Source organism: Portunus trituberculatus, chromosome 4 (assembly GCF_017591435.1).
Source record: "Portunus trituberculatus isolate SZX2019 chromosome 4, ASM1759143v1, whole genome shotgun sequence".
Taxonomy (NCBI): Eukaryota; Metazoa; Arthropoda; class Malacostraca; order Decapoda; family Portunidae; genus Portunus; species Portunus trituberculatus.
The window spans coordinates 6952571-6964693 of NC_059258.1; the positions used below are offsets into that span (position 1 = coordinate 6952571).

The following is a 12123-nucleotide window of genomic DNA, read 5'->3' on the forward strand; positions in this document are numbered from 1 at the left end:
ACTACTACCACCACCATCAATAACAACCACCACCACCACCACCACCACTCACCTTGACATGCTTAACAAACTGCTCCTGGATCTTCTGGGCGTGTAGGTCTGTGAAGTGAGAGGAAGACAGCACAGAGCGTATGTAGGAGAAGACTTGGTGGCGGCGCATCTTGTCGTCCAAATAACACTCCATTATCTTCTCCAGCTCTCCGCGCTCCTCATACACGTACTCACACACGCGGTAACTGAACACACACACACACACACACATGTAAGAAATGGGTAAATAAGATCAGTATTGCTGGGGTATTTCAAGATATAAACACACATACACACACACATGTACTCATATACCTGGTAACTGCAACACACACACACACAAATGCAGGAAATGGATAGATAAGATTAGTATTGCTAGAGTATTTCAAGACAGACACACACACACACACACACACACACACACACACACACACACACACACACACACACACACACAGAGTTATAGAGAGAATAGCTGAAGAGGTCTAGTTTTGCAAGAGTATTTCAACACACACACACACACACACACCCGGTAGCTCAGTGGTTAGAGCGCTGGCTTCAAGCCAGAGGACCGGGTTCCATTCCCCGGCCGGGTGGAGATATTTGGGTGTGTCTCCTTTCACGTGTAGCCCCTGTTCACCTAGCAGTGAGTAGTTACATGTAAATCGAGGAGTTGTGACCTTGTTGTCCCGGTGTGTGGTGTGTGCCTGGTCTCAGGCCTATCCCAAGATCGGAAATAAAGAGCTCTGAGCTCGTTCCGTTAGGTAACGTCTGGCTGTCTCGTCAGAGACTGCAGCAGATCAAACAGTGAAACATACACACACACACACACACACACACACACACACACACACACACACACACACACACTCTAAGATATACAAAAACAGCTATTCATGTCTCAAATTGCACGAGTACTTCAAACACACACACACACACACAGAATGTACAAGGAAATGTGCACATGGATGACATTAAGATACCTAAAAAGGAGTTACATAAAATGTTGGAAGAACTTAAAGATGATAAAGCGATGGGACCAGATGAAGTTTCAGGAAAATTATTGAAGGAGTGTAGAGAAGAATTGATTGATCCATTATATGATATTATAAGGTGTTCATTAGAAACAGGGAAAGTACCAGTAGAGTGGAAGAGAGATGAAGTGGTGCCCATTTATAAGGGAGGCAGTAAGGAAGAGCCTCTTAACTATAGACCTGTGTCTCTAACAAGTGTGGTCGGTAAGATTTGTGAGAGGGTGATAAAGAAATATTGGATACGGTTCCTGGAGGATCATAAGTTATTATCGGATCATCAATTTGGCTTCAGGAAAGGGAGGTCATGTGTAACAAATCTACTGAGCTTTTATTCAAGAGTGGTTGACAAAATACAAGAGAGAGGGATGGATGGACTGTGTATATTTGGATTTAAAGAAAGCTTTTGACAAGGTACCTCACATGAGACTGTTATGGAAAGTAGAGATTTATGGAGGACTGAAAGGAAAAGTGTTAAAGTGGATGGAAAACTACTTGAGATGGAGGAGATGAGAACGGTAATAAGGGATGCAAAGTCGGACTGGTTGGTGGTGGAGAGTGGAGTCCCACAAGGCTCAGTGCTGGCACCAATACTTTTCCTTGTATATATTAATGACATGCCAGAGGGAGTAAACAGTTATATTAATTTGTTTGCGGATGATGCGAAGTTGTGTAGGTGTGTGAAGAGTGAAGAAGATTGTGAAATTTTACAGGCAGACCTGGATAAGATTTGGGAGTGGAGCAAGAGGTGGCAAATGGAATTTAATCTGAGCAAAAGTCATGTGATGGAGATGGGAAGAGTGGAAGACGGCCAAGAGGGTCATATAAGATGGGTGAAGAAGTAGTGTTGAAAAAGGTGGAAAAGGAAAAGGATTTGGGAGTGATAATACAAGACCATGGGCAGTTTGAGGCTCATATTGATAAGATGTTTGGAGAAACGTATAATTTGATAAAAATATTGGATTAGCCTTCCATTATATGGATAAAGATATGATGAAGAAATTAATTAGTATGGTAATTAGACCAAGATTGGAATATGCTGGAGTGGTTTGGTCCCCTTATAAAAAGAAGCATATAAGGAAGTTGGAGAGATTGCAGAGAATGGCAACAAAAATGGTTCCGGAATTGGCAGAAATGACCTATGAGGAGAGATTAAAAGAAATGAATTTGCTTACCTTGGAACAAAGAAGAGAAAGAGGAGATTTAATACAGGTTTATAAACTGTTGAATGGACTGGATGAAGTGGATAATGAGCAAATGATGTTGAGAGAGGAAAACTTAAATAGAACTACAAGATCGCATAGTAAAAAGATAGCCAAGGGAATATGCTTGAAGGATGTGAAGAAATATAGTTTCCCACAAAGATGTGTGGAGGTGTGGAATGGTTTGAGTGAGGAGGTGGTGTCAGCGAGGAGTGTGCATAGTTTTAAAGGAAAGTTGGATGTGTGTAGATATGGAGACGGGGCCACACGAGTATGATACCCAGGCCCTGTAAAATTACAACTAGATGAATACAACTAGGTGAATACACACACACACACACACACACACACACACACACACACACACACACACACTTGATAATAGACACACATGCAAAAGTTATCTGGATTTCTTATTGTCATGATATTTGAGGGAAAAGACACCAGATATAATACTGAACGGATACTTGAGAGAACACACACATACACACTTTATACACACAAACACACATACTCTTAAATAAATCTAGTACTGCTTGTATATTTAAAACACCTACATACATACACACACACATATATACACTATGCACACAAACACACAGTTAACCCCTTCAATACTGGGACACATTTTTACTTTGAGATTTGTGTACCATTAGACCATTTTATTGACATTAGAAAGTGTCTATGGAGGTCAAAAGATTAATGGCAAGTTTCTGAAGCTGTATAAAACCACCAAATAGAAACTACAATGAATATGAAAATGCGTCATGATATTAAAGGGCTTAAATAAATCAAGTATTGCTTATATATTTCAAACACATACACACACACACACACACACACACACACACACACACACACACACACACACACACACACACACACACACACTCACATACATACATACATACACACACTTGCTAGCCTAACCTCCCAAACACACAAAGCTAAACAATGCACCACTGCACAAAAAAACTAGAATATTTAACACAATAAATCCTAACCTAAACTTCCAACCCTAACTTCAAGACTAACCTACCCTAACCTAACCTAATCTTCTGACCCCATGTTCACAACTCCGCCCCTAACTTAACCTAACCTTCCAAGCCCATACTTACAACTCTGCCTCCCGTGCTCTCTTCAACAGGTACTCAGGGTCGTAGTGAGCCATGCCGCCGCCCTGAAGCAGCTCAAGTAAGGCAGTCTGTCTCTCGTCGCGGTAACTCCCAGTGTCCGAGGAGGTGAGGTGGCACAGGACCTGATGGGGGAAGGGGGAATGTTAGGTTAGGTTAGGTTGAATGTAGTGTTTTGCTTGCTATCTCTCTCTCTCTCTCTCTCTCTCTCTCTCTCTCTCTCTCTCTCTCTCTCTCTCTCTCCTTCCTGTGTTCCTATGTTCCTAGGTTAAATGTATGAAGTGTCTGTGTTGTGTTTTGTGTTGTGGTGTTGCAATGAAGGTGTTTAGTTTGTTATTTGCAGCTGGTGTTGTGGCTTTCTCATCACTGCAAACACAAGTAAATGTTGTAAAAAGCTTCCCACTCTTTCTGCGTACTTAAGCCTAAAAACTTCTAATTTACTGGTGGTGTTCCCTCTGCAGCCCCTCGCCACTGCACCACCCCAGCACCACAACAGCGGTGCAGCACACACCTGGTCAAAGAGCTGTCTGTTGATGGCAATGGCGTCGTGCTGCTTGGACATCTGGCGAGCAATGAAGGTGAAGAGTGAGCCGAGCTGCGTGGGGCCAAACTCCCTGTCGTTGACCATCACCTGGATGAGAATGTCCACCACCCGCTGCCGCTGCTGCATGCCCAGCTCAGACGTGAATTCCTCCTCCTCGAAGGCCAGCGCCAGCACATTGAGGAACTCCCGTGTGTCGAAGCGCAGCAGTGTGCGCAGCAGAGGGAAGGACGGCTCCGTGGGCTGTGCGTTCTTGGAGTGCAGGCAGGTCAGGGACTTGAAGATCTCGTGCTTCACCTGCAACCACCACCACACTGTCAACCCTAACCACTCCTCCTAGATGACACAGTTCGCTGGTGGCCAAAGTGCCACCACCAACACCACTTACACCACCACCACCACCACACTGCCTCACCTGCTTGAGCTGCTGTGGGCTTATCTCGCCGTGTGGGTAGGCCCGGCCCGCCAGGCAGCACGACACATACACCAGGATCTTGTTGCCCAGCGTGACCTGGCCATCCTGCAGGGCCTGGCCAATATCCAGGGCGCCCCGCAGCTCTGTCACCAGCTCCTCCAGCGGCGTGACAAAGTCCCCCATGCCGCGGGTGTAGATGTAGAAGATGGCATCGTAGAGGCCGTGGGCCCAGCACAGCGTCATGGCCTGGTGCAGGTCCAGTGATGGCACGGACAGGTGCACGATGCAGGCCTCCGCAGCTTGCAGCCGCCCACACGCCTCCTGGTGCGACAGCAGGCACTGACTGATGCTCGGTGACATCTCTGCCAGCTGGTCATTCAGGATGTATGGCTCCAACGCCTCCAGGAAGATGCCTGCACCACAATGCAGCACATCACAACACAACACATCACTCACACACTGCTGCACTACTAACACCACCACCACCACCCTTACTGTGTACACCCCTAATGCAACACCACCACTCTTTATGAATGTCACCAAAAATGTTACACACATACACACACACACACACCACAGCCTCACCCTTGGAGATGGCATCCTCACTGAAGGTGTCCCAGATGCGTCCAAACAACATGTCTCTGAGGCCGGCCCCCACTGCCACACGCACACACAGCGGCACCAGCTGCGTGTAGTGCTGCGTCAAAGCTGTCAGGTTGCCACGCTCCGGCACACTGTCCAGTGCTGAGTCCAGGTACTGACCCAGCAGCTCATTGATCTTGTCCTGCACCAGCTACAGACACAACACACTCATTACACACGGCTGTTCTTTTTGCTTATTCGTTCCATCCTTATCTATTCATCTATTCTTTGTATCTTTCTATATTTTGGTGTTTTTGTTTATCTATCTATTAATTTTATCTTTATTCATTATTAATTTACTCTATTTCACTTAATTCTTATATTCTTATTCATCTATTCATTCATTTCTTCCTTATTTTATTTATCTATTTACTCTTTTTTAGGATATTTTAATGTCCTTTTCTATCTATTTATTCATTTCAACAATATCTGTCTACTTATTAACTCTATCTTACTTGTATTCATGTACCTTTACCTAAAAAGTGACAATTACACCACCACATCCAATGACAAAAAGTAAACAAGCCCCACACTCACACTTTAAGGACAAACTAGATAAATGGAGATATGGAGACAGCACACTATGAGCCTCACCTCAAACCCTGTACAATACAACTAGGTTAATACAACTAGGTAAATACACACACACACACACACACACACACACACACACACACACACACACACACACAAGAAGTGGAGGAAGAGGAAGAGGAAGAGGAAGAGGAGGAGGAGGAGGAGGAAGTGTAACAAATTTATTGAGTTTCTACTCTAGAATAGTTGATAAAGTACAAGAGAGAGAGGGATGGATTGACTGTATTTATTTAGATTTAAAAAAGGCATTTGATAAAGTGCCACATGAAAGATTACTATGGAAGTTCGAGGAGAAGGGTGGCTTAAAAGGAAGCACATTGAGATGGATGAAAAATTACTTGAGGGGGAGAGAAATAAGGACGATAGTTTAAGATATGAAGTCCAAGTGGAGAACAGTAGACAGCGGAGTGCCACAGGGGTCAGTATTGGCGCCAATACTTTTTCTCATTTATATTAACGACATGCCAGAAGGAGTGAACAGCTACATAAATCTGTTTGCGGATGATGCGAAACTGTGCAGTCATTAAACAAAAAGAGGATTGTGAAATATTACAGGAAGACTTAAACAAGATCTGGAAATAGAGTAAAAATTGGGAGATGGAATTCAATGTGGACAAAAGCCATGCCATGGAAATGGGAAAAAGTGAAAGACGACCAGTGGGAATCTATAAGATGGGAGATGGAGTAGAACTAGAAAAAGTAAAAAAGGAAAAGGACTTGGGAGTGACAATGGAAGAAAACAATCAACCGGTAAGCCATACTGATAGAATTTTCAGAGAGACGTCTAATTTGCTAAGGAATACTGGATTAGCATTTCACTATATGGACAAAGAAATGATGAAGAAATTGATAAGTACTAAAATAAGACCTAGATTGGAATATGCAGGAGTTGTGTGGACCCCCTATAAAAAGAAACAAAGAAATTGGAGAGACTACAAAAAATGGCTACAAGAATGATTCCAGAATTTAAAGGGATGACATATGAGGAGAGACTAAAAGCTATGGATCTACCAACCCTGGAACAGAGAAGAGAGAGAGGATCTGATACAGGTTTATAAATTGATTAACGGAATGGATCAAGTGGATAATGAGAAACTAATCCTTAGAGAAGAATATGACATTAGAAGCACAAGATCGCATAGCAAGAAACTGAGGATGGGAAGATGTCTGAGAAATGTTAAAAAAATTAGTTTCCCGAAAAGATGTGTTGAGACTTGGAACAGTTTGAGTGAGGAAGTGGTGTCAGCAAAGAGTGTACATAGTTTTAAAGAAAAATTGGATAAGTGTAGATATGGAGACAGGGCCACACGAGCATAAAGTCCAGGCCCTGTAAAACTACAACTAGGTAAATACAACTAAGTAAATACACACACCGGTAGCTCAGTGGTTAGAGCGCTGGCTTCACAAGCCAGAGGACCGGGGTTCAATTGCCGGGTGGAGATATTTGGGTGTGTCTCCTTTCACATGTAGCCCCTGTTCACCTAGCAGTGAGTCAGGCCTATAAGATTGGATGTAAATCGAGGCAGTTGTGACCTGAAGAAAATTCTGGAGTTAGAAGGTAAAATTGAAAAACTGTTTGTCCCTAATTAAAGTGAATTGCGAAAATGTGGTGTGTGCCTGGTCTCAGGCCTGAAATTATAGATCAACAGATCATAGAAGAGAAGATTGCTGAGAAAGTGGTGAAGGTTATTAAGATTGGAAATAATGTGGAGGACTTCCATAGAATTGGAAAGTTCACAAGAGAAGGTATGAGGCCAATAAGAATCAAACTTAAGTCACAAAAGGATGTAGATGAATTGGTGGAGAAGCTCTGAGCATAACCCAGAAAAGTACAGCAAGAAAGGACTTGATTACTTGAGGACAAGAACCCAGATATTGTGGGTCTTACTGAAACAAAACTGAGAGAGGAGAAGACCTGATGAAGGTTGGAGAAGGGAAATATAACCATGGGAAAGGCAGAAGTGCTAAAGATCAGAGCAGAAACTAATGGCTGTCTGGTCAATGGAAGGATCAGAGACAACATGGGGAAATACACTATTGACACTGGCAATGGAAAATGTGTTAACTCAGTGGGTCAAAGAAGATACTAGGTTTGGAGGAGGGAGCAGACTGGACTTGGTCTTTAGTACAGAGCCAATGGTCATTGAGGAGATGAGGGTGGAGTGCCCTTTAGCAAAGAGTGATCATGCAGTTTTGGAGTTCAAGGTGATAGACGAAGAGAAATCTAGAAGAAATGAAGAATATAAAGTGGGAAGATGGAATTATGCCAAGACAGATTTTGGAAACCTAAAGAAATTCTTTCAAGAGACAAATTGGATGAAATTCAAGAGTGCTAAGGGAGCAAATGAAAAGTGGAAGGAATTTATAAAAATATACAAAGAAGGTGAGAAAAAATTTGTACCAATAAGACAACATAAAGTTGGAAAGCAGGACTGGTTTAACGATAGATGTGAAAAGGCTAGAACAAGAAAAGAGGATGCATGGAAGAGGTGGAGAAGGAAAAGACGGATTAAGCACTTAAAGAAACACATAAGGAAACACACACACACACACACACACACACACACACACACAACAAAGCTAAGGCCGAAATAAAGCTAGACTGGTTTGTTGTAAAACACTACAAAGTATGGAGAAATGATAGAAAAATAAAGGAGGTGGTGGTATAATGGTTCTTACTAAGGAAGATCTGATAGTGAAGGAGGTGAACTATAGTAAGAGAAATGAGGAAGTGATAAGTATGCTTATAACAGATGGCAAGAGGGACATTAATATTATAACAGTATACATACCACCCAGAACCAGTGCTTGGGAATATGAACAGTACCAAATGGTGATGAGAAATACTCTAGACAGAATGAAGCAAGAACTCATCAGAAAGGATAGAGTGATGATAGTTGGAGACTTTAATTGTAAAGAAATAGTGTGGGAAGACTACGAAGTGGTGAACGGTGGTGAGTGGGCAGAGGAATTGTTAAAGGTAGCAACAAATAACTTGATGACACAGTGGGTGAGATCACCAACAAGGTGCAGGGGACAAGATGTTGCAGCAAGGTTGGATTTGGTATTTACCAGGGCATCTCTAAAAGAGGAAATTGAACATGAATGTCCCTTGGGGAAAAGCGATCATGATGTCCTAAGCTTTGAGCTGGATACGGAATTAAGCACGAATAAGATTGTGGAACAGGGAGGAAAAATTAAATTATATTAGGGCAAATTATAACCATATAAGGGAGTTCTTTAATGAAATTGACTGGTCCGTGGTATACCAGGAAAGGGATATGCAATTGAAATACGATAAATTTATGGATTTGTATAACTCTGCTGTGAAAAAGTTTGTGCCATATTACAGAAAGAGGACTTTAAATAATAAACAGTGGTTTAATAGAAATTGTGAAGAAGCAAAAAAGAACAAAGAAAAGGCATGGAAGAAACTTAAGAAAAACAGTGATGTATTATCAAGAGAAGTTTACAAAACAGCAAGGAATAGATATGTTGAAGTAAGGAGAACAGCACAGAAGGAATATGAACAGAGGGTGGTGGAAAACTGTGATAGTGACCCTAAAATGTTTTATAAATTCATAAATGGAAAACTAAATATAAGGGAGGCAATAGTAAAGGTAAAAAACGGGGAAGAAGTATATGAGGATGCTGGAGATATAGCTGAAATTTTGAACGACAACTTTTGCAAAGTGTTTACTTTTATGGGAGGAAGACCTACGGAAATAAAGCAAATGCAGGACATCATGGTTACTAAGGAAGATGTAAGGAAAATTATAAGCAATCTGGATATTAATAAATCAATGGGGCCTGATGGCATATCTGGGAGGTTGCTAAATGAATGTAAGGATCGAATGTTGAACCCCGTATTTGATATTGTGGAAACCTCCATACGAACAGGATTAGTCCTGAAAGAGTGGAAGGAGTTGACATTGTGCCTATATATAAGAATGGTAGTAGAATGGAACCGCTAAATTATAGACCAGTATCGTTGACTAGTATATTGTGCAAGGTATGTGAAGAAGTAATTAAAGCTAAGTGGAGTGAGTATCTAGAAAGTGAAAACATTCTGAGTGAAAGACAGTTTGGTTTCAGAAAAGGAAGATCGTGTGTATCCAATTTATTATGTTTTTATTCAAGAGTGACTGACATACTACAACATAGAGAGGGATGGGTGGATGCTATCTACCTGGACTTGAGAAAGGCCTTTGATAAAGTACCACACAATAGACTGATGTGGAAACTAAAGAAGATTGGAGGAGTAAATGATAAACTAGCAAAATGGATGGAAAATTACTTAATGGGAAGAGAAATGAGAACAGTGGTGAGAGGAAGGAAGTCCGAGTGGAAGAAGGTAACCAGTGGAGTTCCACAAGGGTCAGTGCTTGGTCCCATCATGTTTTGATTTATGTTAATGATATGCCAGTAGGAATTGACAGTTACATGAACATGTTTGCAGACGATACTAAAATTATGAGGAGAGTAAAGAATGTGGAAGATTGTAACAAGTTACAGGAAGATCTTGATAAAATATATGAGTGGAGTAAGGAGTGGCAGATGGAATTTAATATAGACAAGACCCATGTTATGAAAATGGGAAGAAGTAGATACAGACCAAACTGGGATTACAGGCTGGGTGATGAGAAAATTAAAGAGACCAATGAGGAGAAAGACTTAGGAGTAACGTGCAAAACACTTTGTCACCGGAAAAACACATTAACAAGATTTTTTGGAAAACATAGAACATGCTTCAAAATATTGGCCTTGCATTCCACTACCTAGATGAAGGAATGATGAAGAAGATATTATGTACCTTAATAAGACCCCAGTTAGAATATGCAGCTTGTGTCTGGTCACCGCATATGAAAAAAATGTGAAGAAGGTAGAAAGGGTACAGAGGCTGGCAACAAGGATGGTACCAGGACTCAGGGAGTTAGACTATGAGGAAAGACTGAGGAAGCTGGGGCTGACCACATTAGAAGAGAGAAGAACAAGAGGAGACATGATAACTATGTATAAATTGGTGAACAAGATTGACATACTGGACAGAGAGTTGATAAAGGTGACCACAAGTAATCATCTCCGAGGACATGGAAAAAAGCTAATAAAAGACATCTGTCTAAATGACGTGAGAAAATACAGTTTCCCGCATCATAGCATTGATAAGTGGAATAAACTGAGCAGTGATGTCGTTGACGCAGTGTGTGTCAATCAGATGAAAGAGAGATATGACAGGAATGGACAAGGAAACAAGACACAGAGAGCTTAGCTCGGGCACTGTAATACACAAATTGGTAAATACAAATAGGTAAATACACACACAATAGTAAATGATATTGAGAAGATAGACAAAGAAGACCTGGTGCTGTTGACGGAAGAAGATGGAAGGACAAGAGGACTTGAAAAGAAGATCAGGATGAGGCAGTGTGTGAAGAATATTGGAAAGAACAGTTTTCCACACAGAATGGTGGAAAAATGGAATGCATTGGATAATGGAATTATTACAGCACAAAGTGTGCATAAATTTAAAGAAAAACTAGATAAATGGAGATATGGAGACAGGACACCATGAGCCCAGCTCAAACCCTGCACAATACAACTAGGTAAATACACACACACACACACACACACACACACACACACACACACACACACACACACACACACACACACACGACCTAACACCTGTTGCCTCCTCTCCTTGCGGTGCTTGAGTCCCACGATGGCCTGTGCCTTGTCCTGGTAGATGTCGAGGGCCAGCTGCAGCGCCTCCTGCATGTGGCCCGTCCTCACCAGGTGGTCCAGCCGGTCTACCCATGAACGCACTGTTACCACCTGCACATTGAAGCTAAGGTTAATTTGGTGTAGGGTAGGGTAGGGTAAGGTAAGGTAAGGTAAGGTAAGGTAAGGTAAGGTAAGGTAAGGTAAGGTAAGGTAAGGTAGGGTAGGGTAGGCTATGGGCTGGGTTGGGTTTGGTTTTCTTTAATTTAGGTTTGTTTATATCTTTTTAAGTTTGTTTGCGTTATATTAAGTTAGTTTTTTCTCCCTTCAATTTGTGTTTGTTGATATATTTTTAGTTTGTTTGGGTTGGATTTGGTTATGTTAGGTTAATTTTCCTTTATTCTCATTTTTACCTTTTTTTTCAGGTTTGTTTAGGTTCTTTGTATATTTTTTTTCTTTTGGTATGAATTCATTGGTTCGTAAGTTGTTGCAGTTTTGTTAGATGAAGTTAGTTTTTCTTCATTTTGAGTTTGCTTCATGTTTATTTGGGCTCTATGCATATTTTTCTGGTCTTCAAAACAAATTCACTGGTCCTCTTTAAGCTGTTCTTTTTTCAGTAAGTATTTTTCAACATAAACAATCCATGGCCTTCACCGTGGTTGTGGCTGTGTCCGTCAGTCTCTCACCTGGAATGACTTGGTCCCCAGCAGCAGCACCTGTGACCCACAGCTCACCATGGAGTGGTAGCATGCCCGCTCCCCCGCCAAGGCCTGTGTGGGCGTGGTGCAGGTGTGTTACTTAAAAACACCAGGGA

The 12123-nt window shown here is 41.7% G+C and overlaps 1 protein-coding gene across 1 annotated transcript in view; it reads right to left on the reverse strand.

Annotated features, from left to right (window-relative positions):
- LOC123512433 (vacuolar protein sorting-associated protein 8 homolog) overlaps positions 1-12123 on the reverse strand; it is a 50670-nt gene that overhangs the window by 26644 nt on the left and 11903 nt on the right. The window contains exons 9-15 of the mRNA XM_045268849.1: positions 11996-12079; positions 11274-11423; positions 4938-5145; positions 4353-4765; positions 3908-4234; positions 3382-3521; positions 49-236 (exon numbers count right to left, since the gene is read on the reverse strand). Of these exons, the coding sequence (XP_045124784.1) occupies positions 49-236; positions 3382-3521; positions 3908-4234; positions 4353-4765; positions 4938-5145; positions 11274-11423; positions 11996-12079 (1510 nt within the window). The remainder of the gene's footprint in view (positions 1-48; positions 237-3381; positions 3522-3907; positions 4235-4352; positions 4766-4937; positions 5146-11273; positions 11424-11995; positions 12080-12123) is intronic.